The 27,758-nt window shown below is 49.2% G+C and overlaps 1 protein-coding gene across 1 annotated transcript in view; it reads left to right on the forward strand.

Annotated features, from left to right (window-relative positions):
- The first annotated feature begins 12,941 nt into the window (after window positions 1-12,941).
- Window positions 12,942-27,758, forward strand: part of TOX2 (TOX high mobility group box family member 2) — a 150,554-nt gene continuing 135,737 nt past the window's right edge. The window contains exon 1 of the mRNA XM_066198853.1: window positions 12,942-13,116. Within this exon, the coding sequence (XP_066054950.1) occupies window positions 13,015-13,116 (102 nt within the window). The 5' untranslated portion in view covers window positions 12,942-13,014. The remainder of the gene's footprint in view (window positions 13,117-27,758) is intronic.

A 27,758-nucleotide genomic window follows, 5' to 3' on the forward strand; every position in this document is an offset into this window, starting at 1 on the left:
GAAAAAAAGAGAGAGAGAGAGAGAGAGAGAGAGAGAGAGGAAATGATGCCTCTTTACTTCCTAGCCAAGTATAAACAAGAAACACAGGCACATGTTTTTTGTTTTGGTAGAGCTTTCAGCTTCTTATTGAGTCTCATCTCTCTCTGTGTTTCCTTGGGAAGGGAAGGAGGAATTGTCTGCTTTGCAGATCAGTGGGAGGGGGGTGACAATTGGAGGGAGGGAAAAAAAAAAAAGAGAAGAAATCAGTCTTGCCACCATTCATGATTTATTCATGAGACACGTGAGTTTTGCATTTAAATGTGACATTCTCATGATCTCAATATTGTATATGCAAATCTAAAGATTTCTGCATCTCTCCACATGCCCAGCTTAAGTCTCGCCTCAGATCCACAGCTCTGCAAATGTAAAACCAGAGGGATTCACGCAGCTTCTGCTTCTCTCCCCATTTGTTCTGTGCCTCAAAGACTGGAAGCAACACCAAACTGTGCTCTTAATAGCAGAGCTATAATTTAGATGTCATTATTTTTATTAATTTTTTTTTCTGATAGTGAACGCTCACAGTCAGGAAATTACCTGTAGGTTCCTGAATGGTTTAACTTTCTGAGGTCTTGCCTTGCCTGAGCTTTCTAAGCCCTTTCCTCCAAAGGCAGATCACTTGGGATTAGCACAGAACAGTGCTGATCTGCCCTGAACAAAGAACTTACACCTTGAGCAGTGCCTGCTTCAATACAAATCTGTCACTTGTCACTCAATAAATAAGGGGAATGACCTTGTTTGCTGTTTTTTTAATTAAGATATGATTGATAGAGTAAAACAAAAGTACCAACTCAAGGCCAAGCGATGAGGCTTTGAGCGCCCTGGACGGGTGGAAGGTGTCTGTGGCAGGGGGTTGGAATGAGCTTTGAGCATCCAACCCAAACCATTCTGTGACTGTGAAATGTGCTGGTTTAGAGAGGGCAGGCTCAGTTTGGAGCAGAACCTGAACCTTGGTGACATCTCTGTCCCCGGCCAAGGCTCTGACCCCAGGGCCACCCAACAGCGTGCGAGGTGTGAAGGCAGGACTGCAAAGCCACACAAACCCTGCTCCCAGCTGGCCCAGGATATCCCAGCTGCTGCCCAGGAGAGACCTTTGGGCCAGTGTTTGCAGGAGTGATTTGTGTAGGGAAAACCCTGTTCTGGGGGTTTGGCCTGATCTGTGTGGCTGCAATGCTGCTTCATGATCTTCTTGCTTGGTGAACCAACCCAGAGCATAAATATTTTTATATGTTTTTGGATCAGCTCTGATGCAAATAGTTCTCAGTTATTAATGAGCCATTGCAGAATTCATTAATAACAGTAAAATTTGTAGTTTTTATAGTACTTTCCCACATTCATCACTCAGTATGTTTTCTTGTCATATTGAAGCCAGAGCTTGCTGAAGTTGATCACCTTGTGTTCACTTTCTGAGGTCAGGGACCATATCAGCAAAATTCTCCCTGTTGGTTTCATTATTTTAAAGAAAACATTAAATGAATGATTTCTAGCTATCCAAATAGCCTAATATCCCACCTCCAACAATGACTGCTTCAGGAAAGTGGAAAAGAAACAGAGTTTGTATTAAATGACATCTCACAAGGGTGTTGTCTTAGATTTAGGAAAATCTGGATATAGAGACTTCCTGATGTCATGTATTCAGGTCCAACTAGTTGCTCTCAAGAACTTGTCCCTTCCAAACCCACCTGCACATTTGCTCCCCCAGCGTGGCACTGAGTGTCATGATTTAATTTCCTATGGGGTGGACAACTACTTACATTTGGATAATTTAATGCTGCTGATGCCTACTGTTTTTTTCCATTACAAGAGTTAACAAAATAATTGTTCCTGAGCATCTTTCTCCATGCTGCTCATGATTTTAGGAGCCTGTGTCAGAACTCCCTCAATAGTCTCATCTCCAAGCAAAAATTCTTGTGTACCTACCTATCCTATTCAGGAGCTGCTCCTATGGAAGCAGCTCACAACTCTGATGCTTTAAACCTGTCTCTATGAATTTTCTGGTTCTCCAGTATCCTTTCTGAAAGGGAACATTAGGGCTGCCTGCAATATTTACAAAGATGGTGCAGCAGGAATTTATGCACTGGCAAAATGACTTTTTCTGTTCAGTGTCTCATCCCACGAACTCTGGCATTCATGTTACATTTCTGACCATCCCTGATTGCTGAGCTGATGAGGGTTTTGGAGAACTGAGATCTTTGTGGCACAAGCAGCCACAGCCTGTCTCAGGGCTGGAGTTGTTGTGCTCCCATTTGCAGTGTGTGGCATTTCTTGTCTCTGAATTCCCTCTGCTGCTGCATCTTGCTGGGTTATTTGGGTGGCTGTCCCACAGCACTTCTCCTCCAGCAGCAAAGCTGGTCTAGGGAAACACCTGGATACTTTGACCTGTGTGCAAACTTTTTTTTTGTGTTAATTGATCTCCTTTCCGGACTGGTGATGCCGGCACAGACCCCAGCCCACATTCCTGTTGGATTCCACTGGACACCTCTTGCTCAGGTGATGCCACCCTTTTTTTCCCTGTCTTTGTTTCCCATCTCCAGACAAATTATTTATCTCCACAAGACAACCTGCTTCTAGTCCATGACTCTGGCTCAGAGCCCACAGTGTGAGTGTGTTTTCCTCTCCCAGTGATCTCAAACTTGCATTCAGCAGACAGGCAGGGAAAGATTATTTGAGGGGTAAATAATCTCTGGAATTAAATATTTTTTTAAAAAAATAGGGGTGTTTTTTTCCATCATTCTCACATCCTCTTATGCCATGTCTTTAATATTGATACAAGCACCTGAAATAGCACAATTCATAGCTGGCCAGACTGGGAGCCCTGTTTTAGCAGGCAGGGAAAAGAAACTCATGCAGAGATTCCATTGTTATTTAAAGATATGTTATCAGTTTTAGCCCCTATTTAAAAGCTGACAGAGAAAAACATTTCTTTGCAAAGCAAAAAACCCAAACGTGTTTTCCTAAATTCAGACTGAGTTTCTTCATTCACTCATGTTTAGCCTGGATTTACTGGCCAGGGTCTGCAGTCATGGTCAGCGGTGCTGAAACAAAGTGTTTTATTCCTGAAAATGCCCCAGGGATGCATTTTCTCCTGCCCAGGGCTCTCTCCCTCTGAGGAATGTGAGAACCTGTGTGCTGAGGGTACTGCTGGAACATCTTTGGGGTTCACCATTGTTGGAGCTGCATTTGTGAAGAATCATGAAATCCCAGGATGGTTTGGGTTGGAAAGGCCATTAAAGACCATCTCCTTCAACCCTCTGCCACGGGCAGGGACACCTTCCACTCAGCCAGTTTGCTCAGTCAGGGGGAATAAGCAGAGCTCACACCCCCAAACATGATTTCATTCATGCAGGTGGGGTTCACCTTGCTGAAGTCTGCTCATGCCTGCATTCAGGTGGAGCAGGGCTGTGTTCTTCCCACAAGTGGAGAATGCCCTGCCTTGCAGACCTTGCTTTCTGCAAACGTGGCCCCTGTGAATGTAATCAATGTTGTGCAGAGCTGCTGAAACCGAAAACAAAGCCAGAACGATCATTGTGCTAAGTTTGGGTTCCTCATTGTTCGTTGAATTACATCAGTGTTTTCTTTAGTTGCACAGTCAGCTGGCAAAGGTTTGCTTGAAATCTCGAGACTCTCCCCTTTCAGGGGAAAACATGAATTTCCGGAGATGTGGGCTCTGCTCTGCATCACGGTGCTGGGGCTGCCACGGCCCAGGACACAGCCCAGCCAGACAGGGGGCTCAGCCAGCCCACAGCCCCTCAGCCAGGGCTGAATAAGCACCCACAGGAAAATGAGTTCTGCATTTTTGTCCCTTTCTCTTCAACTGGATTTAATCCACTAAAAAAAAAACCAAACAAAAAAACAAACAAACAAAAAAAACCCCCCTGATTAAAATTTATTTTGTAGAGAATCCCTTTCCTCAGATCATGGCCAGTGTTTTGTTTTGCTGGCATTTTGTTGCAGAGAATGAGAGACACGTCCCCCTGGAGCCTTGATGCCCTGCCTGGTGACAGGGTGAGTGGCAGCTGTGTCGCTGTCATGTGGAAACCCCTGAAATTACCCTGGGAGTATCAGGATGGGAATCAGAGAGCGGTTTGTGTTGAAAGAGACACTGAAGATGATTCAATTTCAGCCATGGGCAGGGACACCTTCCACTATCCCAGGGTGCTCCAAGTCCTGTCCAACCTGGCCTTGGACACTTCCAGGGATCCAGGGGCAGCCACAGCTTCTCTGGGCACCCTGTGCCAGGCCCCACCAACCTCACAGGGAAGGAATTCTTTCCAATCTTTCATCTAACCTTAAACTTTATTAGTGGGAAGCCTTTCCCCTTTGTCCTGTCACTCCAGGCCCTGCCCAAAGTCCCTCTCCAGCTCTCCTGGAGCCCCTTTAGGCCCAGGAAGGGGCTCTGAGGTCTCTGTGGATCCTTCTCTTCTCTGGGTGAACACCTCCAGCTCTCCCAGCCTGGCTCCAGAGCCCTTGGAGCACCTTTGTGGTTCTCCTGTGACCCTCCCCGACCCACTCCAGCAGCCCCACGTCCTTCCGGATGCAGTGTTACAGGCAGGGTGTCCTGACAGTGGAGTAGAAAGGGAGAACCAGCTCCCTGAGCCTGCTGCTCACAGCAGGACACAGCTGGCTTTTGGGAATGAAGCCTTCATGTGGGAAGTCCTCCAGCAGTTCTGGGACAGGGAATGTTGGATGTTTCAGAGCTCAGTACGGATGGAGTTTGGGTGTTTCTGTGTGTGAAACACACGTGCTGCTGAATGGGATCCATTGCTCATTGACATTAAACTTAATTTCCCTCTAAAACTCTGATTTTCATCATCCATAGCCTAACTTCTCCCAGAAACAAAGCCCATGCTGCCAGAGCAAACTCTTCTGGAAGCTGAAGTTGCCAGAACAAGAGCTGCTGAGTGGTGAGGTTTGGCTTTCTGAAAGTTGTATATTTGTTTGATCCAAAGGAGGCTCTCAGGGGCTCAGCCTGCACCGCCCAGCTGATTCCAGGCTCTTTGCCTTGCTCAGGGATGGGCTCCTTGCCTTTTTTAACCATGTGGAGGAAAATAGTGATTAAAAGGCAGAATCTGGGATGCAGTTTATTAAGAGTCAAAACAAAAATCCATCTTGGAGGAAGCTGTACAAGCATTGTACAAGTTTCCTAAGAAACATGTAGAATTTAGGAAACTCAGAAAGAAACTTTGTTTGCTGCTTCTGTTTGGGGGGGAGGTCTTGTATAATAACATAGAGAAGCTGGCCAAGGTGCAACTGCAGCCTGGAAGACCAAGGAGAGGAGGGAGAAGTAAAAGGCAAGAGAGAGAAGAGGGCAGTAAGGGCAGCAACAGTGAGTAGGGGAAGAAAAACAGGAGTAGACACTGAAAGGGTTGTGTGGGCTGTATTTCACCAGGTGCCCAGAGCTGGGGACTGAGGTCTCTTCAGCTGGGCCTGAAGCAGACAAAGCTCATCCTGCAACACTGATGGGAGGAGGCACTTCTTTAGTGAAATCTGAACTTGCCGAGGTTAGCCAGCTTGTGATTTGTATTCATTTTGCAACTTCTTTCTGTAGAGAAAGAGGGGTGGGGCAAAAAAAATTGAAAATATTCAAAATATCTCATTTCACATTTTCAGCTTCCACTTGGAAAAAAGGTCTCTGTCTCCTCAGCAATGTAATTATCTCATGAGAGAGAGCAGGAAGTAACCTGACACTGAGCTGGAAGTTGTGTGTCAGACAGGGGACGTTTTGGGGTTAACCCGTGATGATTCCCCGCACCCTCCCTGGCAATGCCGGAGTCTTTAGTTCTGCCATTGAAATGAAAATCCATTATTTGTCCGGCTCAGCTAATAACACCGACCAGCATTTCCATGGGCAGCTGAAACCCTGGAGGAAGGCTGCCAAAAGCCCGGGGAGTCAGAGTTCCTTTTCATGTTCAAAACTTCAGCCCCTGAAATGCTTTAGCAATGCCATTACAAACGCCTAATGTCAGACCTGTGTCGAGCCTCTCCTCTCCCTCACTCCATTAGCCCTGCAAGGATGATGACAAACCATCTGAGGAAGGAGAAGTCATCCCAGGTCAGGCTGAAAGAGCTGAAAACCTCTGATAATCTCCAGGTTCATTAACATTTTTGTTTTTAAAAAGGTAACTTTCCGTCACTAGGACTGTATAATATATATATATATATACAGCAAGTGGAAGCTAGGATGTAATTTTAGCCTTGATCCTTGAGGCGGTGTGTTCTGGGTTGCCGAGCAGGGGTGCAGCTTGTCTTCATGTGTGGGAATACATGCAAAACCATTTTTAAAGTGTAGTACATTTGCTGTACTTCAGCTCAGAGGTTACCCTGGGAAATTCCCACCCTGCCCCAAAATGCCCAGTGATGATTTGTTGGGTGAAAGCAACAGCGGAGACTTGGAAACAAGAAAAAACCACAGCGATGAAACTGAGCTAAAATGCATTTTGACATTTAATCCTAGATCAATTGGCAAATCTCACAATAGGTATTTTTTCTTGTCACCTTGGCAAAGCCGAGCCATGGGGAACTAGCTTAAAAAAAAGAAAAAAAGGATTAATTTTGAAGATCAGCCACCAATCTTCTCCCTGGGCTGAGGGTGAGCATGGGAGCTCTCTTGCACTGTGGAAATATTGAGTAAGTTTAGAGAAAACCCAACTGTTGCAACCTCAGGAGATCATTTATAAAACAAAAGCCACTCTCTTCTGCATTGAGGAGTCTGGGAGCTGCTCTGAGAAAGATTAATTTTCTGGGTAGAGGAGGGGAGCTTCACCCCTCAAAATGAACCAACGAGATGATTCAATTGCTTCACTTTCCGAGCGCGAGCCTGAGACACTCACTCAGAGCGTGGTTATAAGAAATGACTCCTTTACTCCAGGAGGAAAAAACTGAAGAAACTGTTAAACTTGGTCACAGTATGTGACATCCTTGAAATCAAAAGCAATACTTCTTCTCGGCGACTGCACAGTAAAATTAAAGATATGAAGCTAAATTCATCTCTGGTGTAATTCTTTTGCCAGTGGCCGGGGAGGCACCTGGGATTAATTTCCTCTATTATACAAGTGGCACAAGACCCTGACAAATTATTTCGAATGTTTTTTGTAGCACTTAGTTAACAGAAACCTCATTCACTATGTGTCCCACAATTGGGAAATGGAGTGGCTCCAAGTTTGCCTGGCTGAGGATGGATCTGGGGCGGATTGCAGCTCCCGCCCCCTCCACATGGGCAGAAAATGGGAAGCCAGGTGTGAACATAAATGTGAATTTACTGATTTTTCACAAAGTAAAAACACCTCCATGGGGCAAATAGGTGATCAAGGAGGGCATGTGGACCTTGGCATGTCTGCCTTGCTGAAGGGACTGGATCTGGGCTGGATTGCTGCTCTTGACCCGAACTCCTGGGCTATCCCATGGCATCTTCCCCAAAGGGTGACAGTGCTCACTCACCTCTCTGTTCCTGCAATCCTTCTGTTTGGCTTTGGGGCACACCTTGCAAACTCTGTGTAAGATGCATTTCTGCCCCTGGGCACCCATTCCCATTCTTGGCTTACAATTTGCCTGTGGAAAGTTTATGTTTTCCTGGCAGAATTCTGAACAGCAGCATGGTGTGCCAGTGCTCAGAGTGCCAAGGAGAGAACTGGGGCAATGCTGTCCCAAAATTCCCCCAGATGGGTCCAGCCTTCATCTCCAAACAATCCTGGGTCCTCCCTCCTCCCCAGAGCACAAGCTCCTCTCTCCTCTGCAGCCACCCCTTTCTTGCTGCCCCAACTTCTCAGGACCATCCCAGGCCAGGTCAGGTTTAAACAGACACAAACCATTCAGAGTCTTTCCTACGGAGCAGGACGAGAAAGGAGGGAAGCTGTTTCACTTCCCTGGGAGATGAGGATCCCAGGCAGCCAAACAGGCAAATAATGGCCAAAGTCAAATGCAAACTCAGGACACATGTGAGCACAGAGCCCGAGGTCGGGGTTCTCAAGGAAGCCACCTGCAGCTGTCTCCCAAGGCTGCTGCTGGCAAGTAAATTCATTTTCTACACATCTCGAAGGTTTTGATGCTTTGAAAAATCAGGAGTGGCTCTGGGTATGGGTTTAAGGAGGTGAGGTTAAGGACAAAGTTCTCCCTTGTCTCTTGTGTTGAAACCTCTGAGGAGCAGAAGCAAATACATGTGACCTTTGAGAAGATCCTGAAGGTCAGGAGGAAGGTTGCCCAAAGAATCTGTGGTTGCCCCATCCCTGGGAGTGTCCAAGGCCAGGCTGGGGCTTGGACAACCTGGGATGATGGAAGGTATCCCTGTCCATGTCAGGGGGTGAGATGCTCTCAAAGGTCTTTTCCAACCCAAACTATTCCATGATTCTATGATAAGTGGTTCCAAGGTTTGGTGCATCAAGGTATCCAAGCACTTGGATCATCTTGAATATGAGAAGAAACTTGCTGATATATTTTACAGACCTTTTGTCCTTAGTATAGTCCTGCTAATGAAGATTTTTGGGGGGGGGGGGGGGGGGGGGGGAATTATTTGCTTATATGCATCAGCCAGGTTGGTGTTTGACCAAAGGTGAGATGTTTTCACTCGGGCAGAAGAAAATTGTCAGTTGACATTGTGAGTGTCCTTAATACTTCCCCGTCATGTTTGAGCTTGTTTTGTTTTGTTTTATTTGGGTTTCTGGAATGTTTTATCCTATCAATGACATTAATTATGGAGTAATTGCCTTAGTAGCATGCAACAACTCTCTTCGTTTTTTTCAAAGAGATTTTCACACAATGTGTAAACTTTGCTGTATATGTGCTACGTTTCTTGTGTCACGAAATAACGTGTAGACAAAATAATGTTTTTCCTGTCAGAAATTCAATGGGCATCTAAAGCAAAGTGACAGGTGGTTAAATAGCTGCATTTAAAGGATGTCAAGAAGATTTTTTGGACAGGTACCAAAAGCCAATGCCAAAAAGAAGGCCTAATACCATCTGTTTTGTTAGCAGAGGGATGCAATTTTACATTAGATTTTAAACGACACGAAATGCCAAATTCATAACCTTGATTTGTGGGTCAGGTCTAGCTTATCTGGATTGTGAATGTTTCTATTTACCAGCACAGTTCCTGACCCAGAGCCCGCACAGGTAAACGAAGATGTTTTCAATCAGCCCCATTTTAAAGTCACAGGAAGCTCTTGAGCTGCGTTTAATTTTGTTTTGTATTACATGTAAATCCAGATGCAATGTGGATTTAATTAATCCAATTTCACTGCATTTAAATGTACACATTTGCATTGTGTTTATTGGCAATTGGCTTTATCCATTTGTTCAGCATTTTTTATGACCACTGAAACTACTGAATATTTAGAGATCCCTCTACTTCCAAGTGGGAATGAGGAGTGTAGCTCTGAATTAAATCAATCTCAGACAAAAACTGGGGATAAGACTAAAATGTCAAAATATAGCTGCATAATACAGTGGGGAAAATCATATCAGTATTTTAAAGTAATAAACTGCACTGTGCTAAATTATTTTAAAAATGGTTTCAGCAGGCTTTTTAGATGGTTTGTTGAGAGGAGGAGGACTACACTGATACAAATAATGAAACTGATAGATTTGGAGGTTTTTTTCCTGCTTCTGAAAGGTGCCTTTGAAATGATGATTGTTCAGGTTTAGCCTAATATTTAGAAATACTCACTGTAGAGTTTTCCCTTCTTTGTGAGGAGTCCGTGTGGCTTAAATGGGATTGCTGAGATAATCACACTCTGCTGTTTCTGTTGCAGGCTAACGTTAGGCATGAAATGTGAGTTGTCATGTTGGGAGCTCCTCTTTCAGCTGCCCGGCCAAAGTAACTGCAAACATTCTGGGGTTTGGGGGACTCAGCTGGGACAAGGAAGGAAAAGGTCCTGGTGTTTGTAGTCTGCTTGGCTGTCTGGCTCAGCCCTGATGGGGCTCCTGCAGCTCCAGTGGTATTGCTGGTTCCCTTCAGCCGCCCCAGACCACTCCTGTGGACAACTGGGCAAAACCCAGTCTTGACTTCGGGTATCACAGCAAACCCTGATAACAAGGCTGTCCCAACCTTTCTTACAGGCTCCCTTCAGCACTGGAGTGAGCTTTAAAGTCTCCCTGGAGCCTTCTCTCCTCCAGCTCTCCCAGCCTGGCTCCAGAGCAGATGTGCTGCAGCCCTGGGACCACCTCCATGGTGCACAGTTGATCCTATATGGAGAAGTGCTGGAGGAGAGCAGGAGTTCACACAAATCTGCGTCCCCTGGCAGACCCACATTTGCTCGACAGCAAAGTGCCACAGGGACAAAACACACTGAAACACGGGGAGAAGCAGGCTGAAGGAGGATTCAGCAGCAGGCACAAGTTGGAGGCTCCCTGGACACATGGTGAGGCTGGGAAGGGGCAGGAGCTGCTGATGCATGGGCAGAGAAGCATGGATGGAGACTGGAGGCACCCGTGGCTGCCCAGGCCCTGGCCAGGGGGGAGGTTCAGCTCCTCTAGGTTGTCTTCTTCTGACACTCTGAGGAGGAGAAGCACTGGAGACACGAGGTGAGCTGTGAGAACATTGCTCTGATGAGGATCATCCCCTCTGCCGGCTTCCCTTGGCATATATATAAATAAAAACATATACATATGTATACATATATATATATATATATATATATATATAAAAGCATTCTGGCTATTAATAGCAATAAAGCTTTGTGATACTGGTGCCTCAGATCAGTGTCTGCTCAAGGTCTAACAGAGGCAGATGAACGTGCAAAGTTTGACAGGGCTGAGTGGTGTAAATCCGAGAAAATGGGGCTTCACTGTGGAAAAAATGAGCTTTGAGAGGGTCTGAAAGGGAGCAATGGGGTGACTCAGGCACTGCAAATAAATCGGGTTGTATCTGCTGGGGAGATGCTGCATGTTTGGTGACGAAATGTGCTCATTTTTGTAGGAAACAACAAAATTAAATCCTGCTTTTAGTGGGAAAGTCAATTCTGCCTTAACTGCAAAGCCGTTAGCAATGACTCCACAATATAAGAAATATAATAATTATGATAATTAATAAAGATAATAATACAGTCAAACCTTGCTAATGACTCAGAGGCTCCTTACTAATTACTGAATTTTGTGGATAAACAAGCCAGAATAATGCATCATAAAATACACTTTGTTCCATTATTTTGACATCTCTCGTTTAGTTTTAATTATTTATACTTCGTAATATACCACTCACTCTGCTTGAGAAGGTTTTACAAAAACAATGAAGCTCTAATAATCTGACATGTCAGTTCAGTATTTGTTGAAACAGGGAGACAGGAAAACCAGTCCTTTCAGGGGGTTTGTAAATCAGGGAGGGCACAGATCAGTGGAGCTCTGATATTCAAAGTTTTAATGCAAAATATTAGACATCTCTATTATGCCTTTGACTGGGAGCCCTCGGAGCAGCTTCCCTGGCGGAGAACTGAAGCCAACCTGCTTCGCTGCTAAATGCAGAAGGATCGATGCTGGCTCTCCAGAAAAATCACACAGTTTGAAAAATAATAATAAATGTGAAGTAGGTTTTTGTGCCCAAGACAATTTTTATCCTTAAATCAATTTTTTCCACCACCACGAGGGCTGAAAGCTTGTTTTTAATTTAAATGAGAGCTACGATTTTTACATAATCACTTGATTCTTGGAGCTGGCATTCCCTCGAAAACCCAGCCCGCCTCCCCCCGCCCTGAATTTGGCAGGAATTGGCCCCACTCTTGCAATGAAAGACGCTGGAGGAAGAACTCAGCATTTATTTAGCTCAGTTGTCCAGCTCCAGTGGGTCCTGAAGGGTGCATGTTGGAAATAAGCCTTTGGAGTCAGTCGGGAGGGTTTTCTCTAAGGAAAAAAAAAAAATTAAAAAAAGGGGGAAGAAAAAAAAAGGCAATTTCTCTTGGAGATTTGCCAGCAAACTGACTCTACCAGCCCTGTCCCAGCTCTTTGCCAGCGTTTGGACCGGTTGTTGCAACTTTCAAGTGTTTCCCTCGATCTGGGGATGGGATAACGTGCTGCAAAACCGCTCTGTATATAATATCCTCTCCCAGTGGGCTGCTTTTCCAGAGGGATCTGTTGGGAGCCGCTAGAAAAGGAGAGCGCAGAGCCTGCGGCAGCAGGGCAGGCAGGGGGAACTCTGCACGCCCAGCCTGTTCACTCCGAGCATCCTCCCTCCCCACGGACACATTTGGGTTTTCCGTGCTGCTGTGCCCTGGAAGTCCCGGCTCGTGGGAGCCGGATGGCCGGGAGGGTGGTCATGGATGGAGCTGCCTTCCAGCAGCGGGATCTATAAAGACTGGGGTGTGTGGGAAGGCGAGGTGGGGGGAGAATGGGGGTCTCCGTGCCCTGGGGAGCAGGAAGCCAAACGCCAGGTGCAGCGGCTGAGCCTGGCTGTTCTCCTCATGCTGGGGGAGCGCCTGGGGAAGGACAGGCCTTCCAGAAATAAGAAGGGTTAGAACCCGGTAGGGGTTCTAAACGGGGGACCTATTTGGGGATCCTACAGTGGTCCTACAGAGGGTTGATCAGCGCGCTGGAGAGCGTCCTTCCTCAGCGGGTGGGCACCAGAGGGAAATGAAGCTGCTGGGCACCGTCCCGCGTCGGGAGAGGGCACACGGGGCACGGTGCGGGCTGTGGGGCACGGAAGATGTCACGGGGTCCCCAGCGGGAAGCGGTGGGGAGGCTGTTGCCGCCTTCCCCTCGCCGGGGCGGCCGGGGACGGGGGCCGGGGAGCGCGGCGGGCTGCTCCAGCGGCTCTGCCCGCGGTGCCCGAGCCCCCGGCGGCGGCGGCCGCGGGAGGAGCCGCCCGGCCCCGCCGCGAACAATAGCGGCCCCGGCGCGGGGCGGTGCGGAGCGGGGCGGGCCGGGGGCCGCCGCCCGCCCCCCCTGCGCCGCCGCCCGCCCTCTCCCCGCCCTCTCCCCGCGCCAGAGGCACCGCCGCCGCCGCAGCCGGGTCCATGCCCGCTGGAGCCCCCGCCTGCCGCCGCCCGCAGCCCCGGCATGGACGTTCGGTTCTACCCCTCCGCCCCCCCCGCCGTGGGCTCGCTGCCCGGCGCGGACCCCACTTGCCTCGGGCCGCTGGATTATTATCACTGCAACAAGGTACCGGGGGCGCGGGGGGTGCCCGGGCTCGGCGCGTCCCGCCGCCGCTCCGCGGGCGCGGGGAAGGAAAGTGCCGGCGGCGCCGGCTGCTGCGGGAGGGAATTTTGAAAGTGGTCTGGAAGCGGAGCGGGGGGAGCCGTCGGGCCGCCCGCAGCGGGCGGGGGGAGCCCGAGCCCGGGCGCTGCTCGGCGGGGCGGGCCGGGAGCGGAGCGCCGTGTCCGTGTGTCCGTGTGTCCGTGCCGGCTTGGCTTAACCTCCTCCGCTCCGGGAGCGCTCGGCCCGGGGCGACGCGCGGTGTGTGTGGGGAGTTGTTGTTGCGGTTGTTGTCGGGCACTTTTTTCCCTGTTGTTCTTCGCCGTGTTGTTGTTCTGCACCTTCTTCGCGAGCTGCGGAGCCGCCGGGCCGGCTCTCGGCTCCTCCCGAGCGGGGTCCGGCCTGTCCCCATCCCTCGGCTCCGTCCCCCACCTGCCTGCCGCGCTCCCGCGGAGGGGACACCCAGCTCCGGCCTGGGGGTGTCCGTGTGCCCCCAGAGCCCCAGCACGGCGGCGAGACCTCCCTCACCCACATTTTCCCCGCTCGCTGCAGCTGCGAGGCGAAGCACCCTGCACTTGTAACGGGAGAGGGATGCGCCGCGGATATTTGAGAGCGCGGAGGTGCCGTAGGAAATTTCCCTCATCCTAGCGAAGGCGAAGCGAAGGGGATAGATGCTACTTCAGGGATAAGGAGTTCTCTGCGAGTGTCGCCTTGCTCGCTGTGGGTAAACAGCGCTGATGTTTCAGCTACAAAGCCTTGGGATCCAGATCCCTTTGGAGCGAGGGGGATCATCCCAGACGTAATCCTTGCTGCCTTCCGGGCCAAATTCGGGTAATTGCGTTGAAAAAAGTTAATAAAAGGAGAAAGTGCTCTACTGCGTCGGTACAGCAGCTCAGGATACTCTCGGTTCACCTCACTGTTGTGATACTTTGGGATCAAACTCTTAAAACACAAGCAGAGGGAAATGTGTGTGGCTTCCCAGACACGGCAAATTAATTTTTGTGTATCAAGAGATGTATTTTACTGTTTCTCTGTCATTGGGTTATTTATCTCTTTTTATTAAGTCGTAGCAAGCCTAACAGTTCTCGTTTATTTTGAGATGCCGGATTGTACCGAAAGGAAACAACTTTCGTTGTTTTCACTTGTATCTGCGTACCGCTGGCTTCAAAGTGTTTCATTATCATTGCCGTTGCTCTTAAAACACTAAACACAGTCTTAAAACACTAACGAGAGCCGGATCACCTGGGAGCAGAACATTTGTCCTGCTGAAACATCAGCCCGTGGTGTGTGAAAGCAGAAATCTGGGATCATGTGAGCGTGAGCCACTGGCAACTGCGGCTGCCCCCAAATCCTGCTGGCTTTCGGAACTCGCTTTTACCAAGAAGTTGTTGGATGCCAACACCATCTACTTTGCCTCGCAGTGTTTTGTGCGGGAGCTGGGGCTCGCAGTGTCTCGGGGCTGCGTGGTCCCGTGTCCCCCGGCAGCGCCCGCCCGAGCCTTGGGGCGCGGGGCCCCTCGTCGTCAGCTCATCCGTGGCCTGAATCCCTGAGATTAGTCCCGGATTAGGCGGTCGCAATTGATCCGCGGGTCCTCGCTGCCGCTGCGGCCGGGAGGCTGCGGGAAATCGACTCTTCTGGGGGTGCAGCGGGCTCAGCCCCGGCGGGCGAGCCAGTGCGATGGGCGCTGGCGCTGGCCGGGGTGGATGGGACACCGGAGAGGAGCACCCCAGGTGCTGACCACTGCCACCAGATGCTGCTGTTGTCACTGCTACCGAGGATCTTAAGGCAGAGGCAGAAGAAAGGAAGTGACTTACCCTTTGCCGATATTCAGGGCGCTTCCCCCCACCCCTTCTCTTCTTTTCTGAGTTATCAAATGACATTTGCTTATGCACAGCCGCGCACGTTTGTCTGTGGCATGAGGCCGCTGGAATGAAGCCAGGGATGGAATGGGCTGACTCTGTTTCCCTGACAGACTGCAGGTATCACGGCTGTAACTTCAGCATCAAACCGTGGCCCGGAGTGGAGCGGGAGGAGGTGTCTCCTGCTGCTTTTCCTTCGCATAACTCCGGCAGGTGCGGGGTGGATCCAGCCGAGAATCACCAGCAGCGTGCTGTTCTCTTGTGCCTGCCACGGAACAAGAGTTCTCCTGCTTCCTGGAGCCACTTGGGATACTCTGGGAAACTCCAGAACCTCACACCAATCCCAACCCCATTGCTCCTGTGCAGTGCTGGTGGCTCAGCCCAGGGCTGGGCTGAGACAGTGTCTGCCTCAAAGCATTCTCACTTATAAAAGCTACAGAGGAGGGTGGGGTGGACTGGAAAAATCACAATTCTCCCACTGTGGCATGCAGATATCCCGGATAAAATCCATCTCTGGGAAGGATCAGGGCCAGGAGCACTTACAGGCTCTTTGCTGTCCTCCTGCTTTGCTGAGTTTATGGAGACGCTCTGTGGAGCCCTTTGATTTAATAGGCTTGTTTTGTTCAGGATTTTTTTTTTTTTATTTTTGTTTTTTTCCCCATCATTTCTTTCTTTCTTTCTTTAGGGGGAGGCAACAAAGCTGGGCTGTGCAGTGTCACTGTGCATAAATAACTCCCTGGGAGCACGGCAGAGCTCTGCCATCGCCGTGAGCTGCCTTAGCCCAGAGCAGCCTGAAATGTTAATGAAATTGTTTTGTGCACTTACTGGACATGATATTGTTACCGGGAGGTCTCCGGTCTTGCCTGCTCGCTGCAGTCAGCCACAATTCCTCTTTGCAGCTACGCAGGGGCCTATAGCACATCAGCATTCCTGTTTCTGAAAGGACGAGGGATGTTTAGAGGGATAATGAAATGGGAGCGTGTGTTCAGCCCAGGCCTCCCCGGAACGGGGGAATTTTGCACCTTTTCTTTGACTACTCCCACAGCATCCTTGTTTTCCCTGGAAGGGCTGGCCACTGGGAGGGATGGAGAAGGTGGTGAGGAGCTGGACATTCACAAGTGGATAACAAGAGTCTTCCTGCCCCATCAGGCAGGGTGCGAAGGAGCTCTCCCTGCTGCTGCTGTGTTTGGTGAGGAGTTCTGATGAATCAGGATATATCAAAGCCGAGGAAAAGGGCTCCCTGTGTAAACCAGTCCCTGTCACTGGTGATCCTGCATGGAGCAGCCTGCTATGGCAGCTGGGAAGAGGAGCCAGCCCCCAACTTCTTGGTGCCCAGGAAGCTGCTGCTCCCCGCCTGATGCTCCTTGGCAGGACTTTTAGGGCTGCAGAGTGCTCAGCCCAAGGTGTGGGGGATGATAGGGAGCCATCTGAGAAGACAAGCTGCAGCGAGCATTTCCCACTCTGTAGTGCTGGCCCCTCCATCCTGTGGGCTGGATCCAGGACCTGCTCCATCCCTGGGACAGCAGGAACACCTCTGGTGTCTGCACAGTGGCCACAAGGGACTTGGGGAGGTTCAGCTGAAAGTGTGAGGAGCCCTCATCCAAACTGTGACACCCATCCCTGTCATCGGCCACCTGAGCACTGCTAAAGGAAACACTCACCTCTGGTTTGGATTCCTTGTTTAAATTTGGGTCTAAATCCTTTTTTCTGTTCCTTCTGGCCATTTTTCTGCAGCGTTGGTACCTGCTGCAGACCCCTTCCTGCTCACTTGCCAGGAAAGCTTTTAGAGGGTTTTGAGCTGCTTGTGTGTGGTGCCGGTGTTGAGTGAGAGCAGTATGTTCCTGCAGCACTTAGGGGAGTGCGCCCTGGTGGGGCATTTTCCCACCCCTCCAATTGCTTTGAGAAAATGTGGGGATTTTTCCCTCTTGAGCTTGAGGGAGATTCTGCAGCTGTATTTCACAAGAAGTAAACCACGATACGGTAAAAAATGTGCATTTTAGTAACACGAGGCTCTGCTCTTCGCAGAGCTTTAGTGACAGGATCTGGTGTGCTGGCTAATGCAGTAGCATGGAAGGGTTTTTCCTAGATCCTAAATTGTGTATGTGGGTCCATGAAGCTCAGGAGGGAGTTTTTCTTTCTCTGCCCAAGCAAAATTGCCTTGGCAAGGGAGGCCAGTGACAGGAATCCTGCCAGAGCACGATACCCTGTGCTCTTTCATGCAGGGTGTGCAGGGATGCTGTGATGCACAAGGAGTGATCCTGCTCCCAGGGGCATCTTTGGGGGAGTGAATTATCATCTCTATTCTTCCTGCAGAAATAAATTTAAATATAAATTCTTCCAGCTCGCTTCTGGTGTTACGATGGTCAGACTGGGTTTAGCACAATGCCCGATTTCCAGCCAGTGGAACTGATGGGGATTGATGAGGAGGAGGACCCAGCCTGGGAATACCAAATCCACACTGCTGTGAGACCCTGGGAGTGCCCGTGGTCCTTGGGAACTCCTGTGCTGGGGGTCCTGTTATTAACCCTGCAGGATTTCTGTAAGATTCATCAGCACCATCAAACCTTTTCCCAATTTTCCTTGTAGGATCGTGCAGCTTTGCCTCTCCACAGCTTCTCTCTTTCCTTTTAGGCTGATATATTGACAAAAACTGTTTTGCCAATACACTATTAAGATCTATTAGTCATGTGATGGGTATTAATCTGCAACCAATGCTCTCTTCTTCTTTTAAGAACCCTTCAGAAACATGACCTGAGCTGCTACGAGCCCGAGTCGATGTAGCAAATGCATTTCTGTGAAATGTTCTGTTTTGACTTTTACAATAAATTGTACATTGCAGTGGTAAACATGCTCCCTTTTTCCTTGTTCCAGCACTGCTTTGCCATTCTGGAAGATAAAATACATTATTTCCCTTCCTACTTCCGAAGCCAACTCTGTTTTGAAGTAGCATAAATCTTTCTTTGGAGATGGAGGATTTTGGATGGAGAACAAAGTCCAGCAGATTTTTTATTTGGGGCCCATTTCATTCTCATTTGGCAGGCAGCTCCTGTTGATTTGCAAATGTAGATTTTTTTTTACTTTTTTTTTTTTTTTTTTGTCTTTTAGGCCCTGAATATGGGCAAGGGCTTCCTCTGAAAAGTGGTTGAGCTACTCAGTGGGACAACCCTGCGTTCTCCAGAGTGGTCTTTGATGGGTTGCACAGCAGAAAGTGTTTGAAGCTCCATTTTTTGCCTTGGGCTTTAAGTCAGGGCTTGGGAGCTAAATAATGAATGTCCATCCATTCATAGAAAATGTTGTTCCCTCTGCATGCACGGAGGGGAGGCTTTAATCTGGTTGTTTTGGGAACAGTGGGAGATGTTTTGAAGACCGGCCTGACTTGTGTGTAACCACATGTTTGTTTGGGCTGCTTCTGAATAACCTTGTCAAGGGCCTGATCCGTGGGAGTCCTTGTAGCAGAGGACACATCAAGAGACAAAAAATTCAGAATCAAAACTGTACAAGTTTCTCTGATTTATTTATGATTCTTCGAATCAATGATTGTCCCCTGGATCAGTGTTCCAAAGCCTGTGGGTGTTACACCACCATAGCTGCAGGGTAAATCCATGAACAGCTCGGCCCTGGACCCCCGAGCCTGCAGCAGGCACCAGGATCAGTTTGTGCATCCACAACAGAGAAAACATTGTTAATAAACTGTATTTTCTTGTACAGACCAGAGCATCCTGTAACTTGGAGGGTGCACGGCTGATCCTCGTGCCAGGGCAGGGGGAAAGCACCTGGAACCTTGCAGAGATCTTCCATCTTCTCCTTCTTGTAAGGATGGGCGCTGCCAGCTCCTTTCCTGGGGGTCGTTGTTACCACTGTGATATCTCTGCAATATTTGCAGAAAAATCTCTATTTTCATGCTGCCTTCACTTTGCATCTCTTTCCTGCTGGATACAAGGAGCAGGAGCTGAGGATGCTCCACCACCACAGACTGGCCCCACTGGGAGGGGGGAGCGTTTTCCCCTCGAGGTGCAATTTTCCCCTATTACCTTTGTACTCCTCTGTTGTTTTTTTTTTTACAAAACGAGCTCTAAATGCTTTTACCATACGTTGGGTTATATCTTGCAGTATAAATGAAGCATATAATTGTGTTTTCCTAACAGCTCCACATTAAAAATAAGTTATTGTGTTGCTAATGTGTTTTTCCTGACAATTTTCCATCCGGCGAGTGCGAGGCTTCTGTCTGAACTGTCATGTAGCAGCACCTCTGCCTCCTCTTGAGATCTTATTCAGTATTCCTCAAGTCAGGCTGAAGTGTTAGTGTGATTAGAGCTTTCAAACTATTAATTCCTAATTGGAGGTTTGAGCTCTAATGTTCCACCTTTGTGATTTTACACTCATTTTAATATAATTAAATAATGCATAATATATGTTCTATAATATTACACATAAATTATAGATGGCATATATTATATTCCGTGGTGTACATAAATCAGCTCTTATCTAATATATGATATAAATTATATTACGTGTAATATATGATATATTATACATAATATATGTAATTATAGTGTCTGCTTGGGGATACAAAGCTCGGCTTCAGCAGGAAGAAATCTCCCAACAAAACTTACTGGAACAAGCACTGATCACACCACTCTTTAAAGAACAGAAAAAAAATTACAAATGATAGAAAACAGCATTAAATCACCTGATTTCGCAGCTGTATGACCAGTTTTAAATATCTTAATTGTCTGCCTTCCCCCCCACCTTTTCCTATTGTTTCCCTCTGGAGGTTTTGTTCTGATGGATGCCATTTCTTCCCTGAGAAACGGCCCTGGCTGCCGCGGTGCTGCAGGCAGAATCCTTGCCTTGTGCCACAGAAGCTTTCCCCGCCGCCCCCATCTTTTGCATGGATTGCTTGACCTCTGCAGATATAATTAAATCTCTTCCTGACGACTGTGAGATTGCAGCTCAGCTCCGTGCTGAAGGGAACTGGGAGGGAAGTGTTGCACGGGGGCCTGAGCCAGGGATTGTTCTTGTGGAGAGGTTATTGGAGCGCTGGTTGGTGTTGGTGGCTGCACGTGGCTGCAGAGGAACCTGATCTGCAGAAACCAGCCCAGCCTTGGTCCGAGGCAGCTTCTTGACCTCTCATTCTGGGCTGGACCTGGACACAGGAGGTTGAATTTTGCCAGTGTTTAAAATGTGGAAGGTTTAATTTATTTCTGTTGGTTTGAGGGCTCAGCCCCTGGCTCTCATGCTGCCTTTTTCCCTGGGTCTCTAAGGATCTCGTGACTTAGCAGGTGCCAGGAAAGGGGGTGACAGTATCAGGACCTGTGGGGCAGGTGGCAGAACCTGTTTCAGCTCTGCTCCCAATGAGCACCATAATTCTTCTCCACTTCTCCTCCAGGCTGAATAACCCTCAGCCTGGAGGAGAAGGGTTGGGACAGCCCTGGCACTGTGGGGCTCAGGGGAGGTGGAGGATGAGCCCTGGCACGTGCCACCATCCTCACTGTCACCCGGGCTGTATTTTCCCCCCCACCCCATGGATCCTGTTCCACTCCCCAGGGGCAAGGAGCATGTTTTTTATGGGATCAGCTGGATCACATTAGCAGGTTTCTCTTCCCACAAAACCTACCGGTGAGTCAGAGTTTCCATCCCCATCTGGGCTCATTGGGGAGGCCCCATCCCCTTTCTTCCCTGATGTCTGCATGTGCACGGCGCTTTTTCCTCTCCACTTTAGAAAAAACATCATCTTCCTCTCCATCTCAGTTCTTGCCAGTGGCCAAGGCTGGGAGATAAGAGCTGTGTCATGGCTCTGCCTGTTATCCTCTCCAGGAACTGGCCTAGGTCTCCCTCTCCAGAAGCACCAGCTCAGTTCAGGGCCCCCTAGACACGTGGGGGTTATATTAGGAATAATTTGAGCCACCCTGAGCACTGAGTATCCATTGCAGGAGATCCAGGGCTGTGCAGAAGTGCAAGCAGAGCCTGGGATATCTGAAAGGTTTCTCTCTTCCAAAAATGTGGATGTCCACATTTATACCTGTGAAGGAAGTTTCAGCTTTCCAGCCAGGTTCACCCAGCCATTTCTCCCTGAACATCTCCCTGGGAAGGTGGTGGGGCTTTGTCGGCTCTTTAGGAGTTGTCAAACCTTTTAAAAACCCTCAAATGCAAGTTTTATGTGAAGGATGATGCTGGGAAGGAGAGGGGATTGTGATAGAGAACTTGGCCTCATGTGGTGCTGGCACGTGTGGGGAGCTGGTGGAGCTCAGTCCTGTTCCAGCAGGGCAGGCTGAGCTCCTTCCTCCCCTGAGAGCCAAGCCCTTGGTCAAGGATGAGCTCTTTGATTCCAGCCCACCATCACGTCTCCTTTGTGCACGGGGGAAGATGCCCCCAGGGAGCTCTGTGGTGCTGTGGGGGGGCACAGGGTGGGCTGCTGAAGGCCCCCAACATCAGAGGGACATGGAGCTGCTGCAAGTCCAGAGAAGGCCATGGAGGTCTTCCAAGGGCTCAGCTCAGCCAGGCTGGGAGAGCTGGGGCTGTTCACCTGGAGAGGAGAAGCTCCAGGGAGAGCTCAGAGCCCCTGGCAGGGCCTGAAGGGGCTCCAGGAGAGCTGCAGAGGGACTGGGGACAAGGGATGGAGGGACAGGACACAGGGAATGGTGTCACGCTCCCAGAGGGCAGGGATGGATGGGAGACTGGAAGGAATCCTTCTGCCCTGGCACAGGGTGCCCAGAGAAGTTGTGGCTGTCCCTGGATCCCTGGAAGTGTCCAAGGCCAGGTTAGACAGGGCTTGGAGCAGCCTGGACTAGTGGAAGGTGTCCCTGCCCACGGCAGGGAGTGGGACAAGATCCAAGCCAAACCATTCCATGACTTTGTTGAATCACTTACAGTTACTAAACCCTAACATTTTTATTTCTTTTTTGTCATTAAATAACAGATCCTTTCACTGTTTCTTAGTTTTCTTGGGTGCTTCTTTGAACAGAGGGGTTTTATACATCAAGCCATCTCAGAACATTGTGCCTGCAGTGGAAGAATGGTGTATTTTTAGGGAATTAGATCTGTAGTCCCTACTGTCGGAAGAGGGGCAGTGTACCCTGGAGTCCTCAACAAAAAGAAGAGGAACTTTGTCAGCATGAAAATGAAATACATGAAAACCTTAGTGAATTCTAACTGAATTATCTTGGTTTGTTTCAGCTTATGCAATGGCCCAAAAACCCCTTAGATTATCATATGAAGAAGAAAAAGCAGAATGGGGGGGGGGGGGGGATGGGACATAAAGAACAGAAACTGGGGCTTGTAGCAATGGAAAATATTCCTCCCCCATCAGATCCTGCTCTGTTTGTTCACGCTCAGCCCAGGGAGGCAACTTTTCCCCTGGTGCATTATCTTGTCTCTAAATAGCATTCAAAGGAGAAGAAGAATGTGCTGTTAAAAATATCAAACTTTTGGGGAATGGCTGGCAGACTTTAGCACTGATAAGCGTTGTTGATTGAAGATCAAACAGCTCTTGAAGAAAAACCTTCCAGTGAGTGCCGTGGGTCCAGCCCTGCAGCCAGACAGTGAGGTCAGCCTTCAATCCAGGGATATTTAGGGACTGACACTGGAATTATGGTCTGGGCTCCTCTAGCCCAGACGGATGTTGGTGACACCGTGGTTTAAACTTGATAAATCTGTTCAAGCTGAGACCAGCATTTATTACGTGCCGAGAGTTTGCATTAGTAGGTGGTAGCTTTATATATTTTTTTTAATTTTTTTTTCTCTTCACTTAAGAGAAAAGGCTGCAGGTCACAGTGTGAACTGAAGACTGCCGGCATTTGTTTTTTAATTAATTGACAACCTGCATTTCTATGTCAAGGTGGCAAATTAATAGTGGGTGGCCATCTGTTTGCAAAGCAGATAGTTCTGGCTGTGCCAAACATGTGGTGTATTTAACCATTTGATTTAAATCAGACCAGAATGCTGGGGTTTTGAACACTCTATTAAGTTGGGTTTACCATTTAAGAGTTGGGCTTTGAAGTGGTGAAAAATATTGAAATGGTCTTTTTAGCTTCATGTACTTGCAGGTCTTTAAGTGAGTTGTTTGGCATATTTAGCCTTCTTTTCAGGAGAGGCCAAATCCTGATGGGAATAACAACATGGAGCTTCAGTCACCTGTGGAAGTGAGGTACCAAATTTGTGTGAGAGCACCAAAGAAACAAATACACGTTAAAAATCATAAAGTAGCTCAGGCTGGAAGAGACCTCTGGAAGTGTATTTGAACTAATTTCAATAGCACCTTCTGGGATTGAGATGGCAGGAAAGAAAAATATCAATAGATTTTCTGCTCTAATACAGTGAGAGACTCTGTGGTGGTGGCTGCAATCAAATGCTAAATAGAAAGTTTGCAATAAAAAGGGCTTTAGTGAGAATTAATAAAATGTGAAACGCCTCGTTCCTTGGAAAACATGTGGTATTGACTGAGATTTAGGATATGTCCTGGGAGCAGGGATCTGGATTGCAGGCTCCCGAGCTGGCTCTGGCATCCTTTCCCTGCATGCATTGCTGTTATTCATTTATTTATTATATCTCTTTAAAATTTAGTTTCTTCCTGGAAAGGTCACAATGTGCAAGACGGAGAGGAAATTAGTGAAGAGCTGGAATCAAGGGCAGCCCTGCACAAAATGATCATCCTCTTGTCCCACTCCTTCACCTTCCTGTGCTGTGCATGGCAGGGAGATGATCTTTAAGTCCCTTCCAACCCAAATTGGATTCTAAACCAGGATCCTTGTAGCACAGGCAAATCCAAGTTTATCATGGAAAAACTTTCCTGATTAAGTTTGATTTTAAGTCCTGCTATCCAGAGCTGCCCTCCAGAAGCTGCACGTGAAGCCACAGATAGTTCCCATTTTCAGGGAAGCACTGCTTGCATTCTCTGGGAAATGTAGATTTTAACATCCTCTTGTTTTGAGGAGTTGTCTTAGGATGTTCTGAAGCTCAACTGGGGCTTCTCATTTGCCGCCAGAGCTGGAAATCTTGGATGGCTCAGAGGCAGGAAGAGCCTGGTGCTGGATCCGGGGCTGGTGTCACTGTCATCGTGCCATGAGCATGGGGACAGTGCCAGCTGGGAAGGGATGCTCTGCTTGGCACAAAAAGGTCTGGAGAACAGGCTGCTTCCCTGCTCAGCACAGATCCAGCACGACCCCCAGGCTCCTGCAGAGCTGCTGGGGCTCTTCCCATCACTGGGACACCAGGCCACGGTGCCGAGGGACCAGATGTCCTCAGAAGCTGTGAGATTGGGCTGGTGGTTGCTGTGCTGCCCTCTGGGTGTGGGCATGTGCTCCCAAAAACACAGAGGTGTGCTGCTTGGGGGCACGATTTAATGATGGCCTTGGCAGCGCTGAGTTGATGGTTGGACTCGATGATCTTGGAGGTGTTTTTCCACTTTTAGGATTCTCTCATTGTCTGGTGGCAGTGTGGGACACACAGCAGGACAGCTGGGCCACCTGAAACTCAAGGCCTCATCCCTTTGGCCATTGTGGAACCACTAATGAGGGCAGCGAGGTGATCCGGCCATCTTTGGGGCTTTTTCTGGATTTGCTTTGGGATTCTTGGGGCTGTCCCATGCCAGGCCAGGAGCTGGACTTTGATGATCCTTATGGGTCACTTCCAGCACGGAATATTCTGCGATAAACATAACCTCCCAGAGTGAAACAGGCAACACCAGGCCGAGTTGAGTTAAAAATGAAGAAGTTTGTGTGGCTGAAGGTTTTGGAGCGGGGTGCGCTGCAGGGTGCTGTGATGGAGCCAGCTCTGCAGGGCAGGCTGGCCAGTGAGCTCCATGCCTAGGGACACTGCCTGGGCTCCTCTGAGCCCCGGTTAGTGAGAGCTGCTCATCGCTCACAGCCCTGGAGCCCCGTGAGGCTCAGCTTTCCCTGGTCACGGCTGAGTGTGGCAGGCGTGACTGGAGCGCCTCGGTGAAGTGCAAAGCTCCGTCCCACGGGGCTGGGGAGGAGGTGACAACGGGAAGTTTAATTCCCAGCTCTTCTCAGCCTCTATTCATGCTCGGTTTCCCTCTGCAGAGGCTTCCCCTCTCCCTCTCTGCTGTCCAAGTGTTGCTTCTGTTGCATTTGTTATTTATTTTCTCCCTAGCCCGGGGGCTGCTGCGAGAGGTGTCTCTTTGCTCTGCCGGCTGCTCCTGATGCTTCCTTTTCCTTGCTAATACCAATTGTCTCTGCCAAAAGCGCTCGGCGGTGTTATGTAAACCTCGAATCACACGCTAACGCTGCGATCCGGGGGCTCCCAAAGGCGCTGGAGCGGATTCGCCCCCGCGCCGGCTCCGCTGCCATCAGCCCCGCGCCGTGCCAGGGGTCCCGTGGGCTGCTGAGACACGGGCTGCGGTGGCACTGGCCACGACAACCCCGGCCATCTGAGCCAGCATCGCCGCTGTCGCTGGCAGCTCCAGCGGGAGGCAGGGAAGCTCCCTGGGAGGCGCCCGGGGCCGGGATTGGAGCCGTCTGTAGGGCGCGGTACCTGCGGAGCGGAGCTGCACCGCCGGCACACGGGTTTGCAGCAGGCTTGGTGGATGCCGTGGGAGAGTTCTGCCGCCACTTGGTGCATCCCCCACCCCATCCCTGCCCTCGGACAGGGCAGAGCCTGCCGGAGCAGTCCCTGTGCTTGCTGATGGAATTGGAGCTCCTGGAGCATCTTCATGGAGACACCGTGTTCCGTCCAAGGCTTCCGCCCCCTCTGCTCAGCCAGGCAGTGTTCTCTCCAAATCAGTTATTTACCTGGACAGTGATATTAGCAAAACCCTAATGAATTTTCAAGTGCTGCTTCAGGTGATTTGGCAGCCAAGGATTCTTTAAAAAAAAATAAAAGAGAGAGAGAGAGAGAGATCGCCACCATTGCTGTGTGCCCAAGCTCTTCCCCATCCACTCCACTGCTTTTGAGAGATTAAAAAGATTAAATCCTGCTGAGCTGGCAGGTGATGTTGATGAATGTTTGGAGGGGATTAGGGTAAATCCATTCCTCCTTCTGATTTAGCTCAAGATTTGAACTCATTGATAAAATTTGTCCAGGTTTTACCTCTGAAACCTCCTTTGAGCCGGTGAAGGTGTAAATGAAGGCAGAGCTTGTTTTTGGAGCAGAAAGGATAATGTATTAGCCTTTGTAAGGCTGATGAAGGCTTAAGGTTGCTGTGCATCTACAACGATTGCAGTGTCCAGTTAATCCTCACGGCCACAGAATTAGAGGATGCCCAGGCTGGTTCCTTGGCTGGGGGAGTCTGGCCCGATGCTCCTGCTGTAGTGCAGCACAGCTGTGAGATGCTCTGCAACAACCAGCCTGCCTCTGGAGGACGCTGTTTCCATGTGGCACTCGAGTTCCCACCAAAAAGTGCCATTTCTCAAACTGGGGATGACATGGAACGGACTCAGCTGTGGACTGGGGCTCAGGGGCTACATCCAGCCAAAGCTGCCTTGCTGTTCTGGCACTGTTTGGGTTCTGTGGCGGCACTGCAGGTAAAGAGGATGTTCTGGCAGCCTCTGGTCCTTCATGCATCCTACAGCATGGGAACAGGGATGGTGGGACTCCAGAGGATGTCCCAGCATCCAGAAGATTGTCCTCAGCACTGAAACCTGCAGTGTTGCCATTTGGACTGAGGAGCAGTGCTGGGGCTGGCATCAGCAGCACGTGCTGGGGCTGCAGGAGAGGATTCCAGCTCCAAGAATATACCTGGAACTAGGCTCAGCATCAGCAATGAGTGACTGTCCTGGTGGGGGGAGGAATAATCTTCACTGCTCTGTTTTGCCCGTGGTCAGATGAAGTTCTTGAGGCACAAGAAGATCTTCTGGGAGGGCAGGAGGGCACTGGTGGAGCCTCCAGCCTGGAAGAGCTCTATAAACCAAGACAGGGCTTTGCTGCCAGAGCTCTGCACTGCCTGTGGCATCCATGGCAAGGCAGAGGGGAAAAAGCTCTTTGCAAAGCCACTTGGGTGGTTTGGGTGAAGAGCTCCCACCTGCTGCCCTGTCTGGAGTCTTCCCCTGAGACTGCTCGTTCTAGAGGGCATGGTTTGGTCACCTCAGCATTTCGTCCCCCTGTGCCCACCTCCGCTCTGAGTTTCCCTGCATGGAAAGAGTGGTAACTTTGGGACAGCAGCTTTGCAGGTATCTCTGTGCTGCTTAGCAAAACTGCCATTTAGAAATCACCTGGATGCAGGTAAGGGTGCCAGGTGGCTGATGCTGGGTGTGACCTGGAGCTGCAGGCTCTGTAAAACAGGGCTGAAGTCAGAGATGGGCTGAGCAAGCAGAGCTGTGGCGTGGAGGATACCAGGATCAGCCTTGTTCCCTGTGGAGCAAATCTGCTTCCTCTGAGCTGCTTTGGATTTATGCAGCGATAGCAGCAAACACAGCCCCCTCCCAGTCCTTAAGGATGTTGCTGGGGTGGGTAGGAAGCCTGATAATGTCACAGACAACTGGGAATACTTTCAAGAACATAACTGGGAACAATTTGAAAATAATTTTGAAAGCAAGATTTTTTTTTTAGTGTGTCATTGGAATGTATGAGTTTCTAGAAAGTAGGAGGAAAGAAAGCTTGAAATTAAATGTATTATTAAACAGACCTTTCTTAACTCTCATTAAGGAAGAGGATTTGGAGGGAAGTGTTTTCCAGTTTCTTTATCGTGTTGCTGCACAAGCTGGTGTTTGCCAAGCTGGTATTCTTGACTCCTTCAAGAAGAGCAAAAATGAAAGTTAAATTCCTTGTGTATTAGAAAAGAATATTTGGTATCCG

The sequence above is a fragment of the Chamaea fasciata genome, unplaced genomic scaffold (assembly GCF_029207755.1).
Source record: "Chamaea fasciata isolate MVZ Bird 193981 ecotype frontalis unplaced genomic scaffold, bChaFas1.0.hap1 SCAF_17, whole genome shotgun sequence".
Classification (NCBI taxonomy): Eukaryota; Metazoa; Chordata; class Aves; order Passeriformes; family Sylviidae; genus Chamaea; species Chamaea fasciata.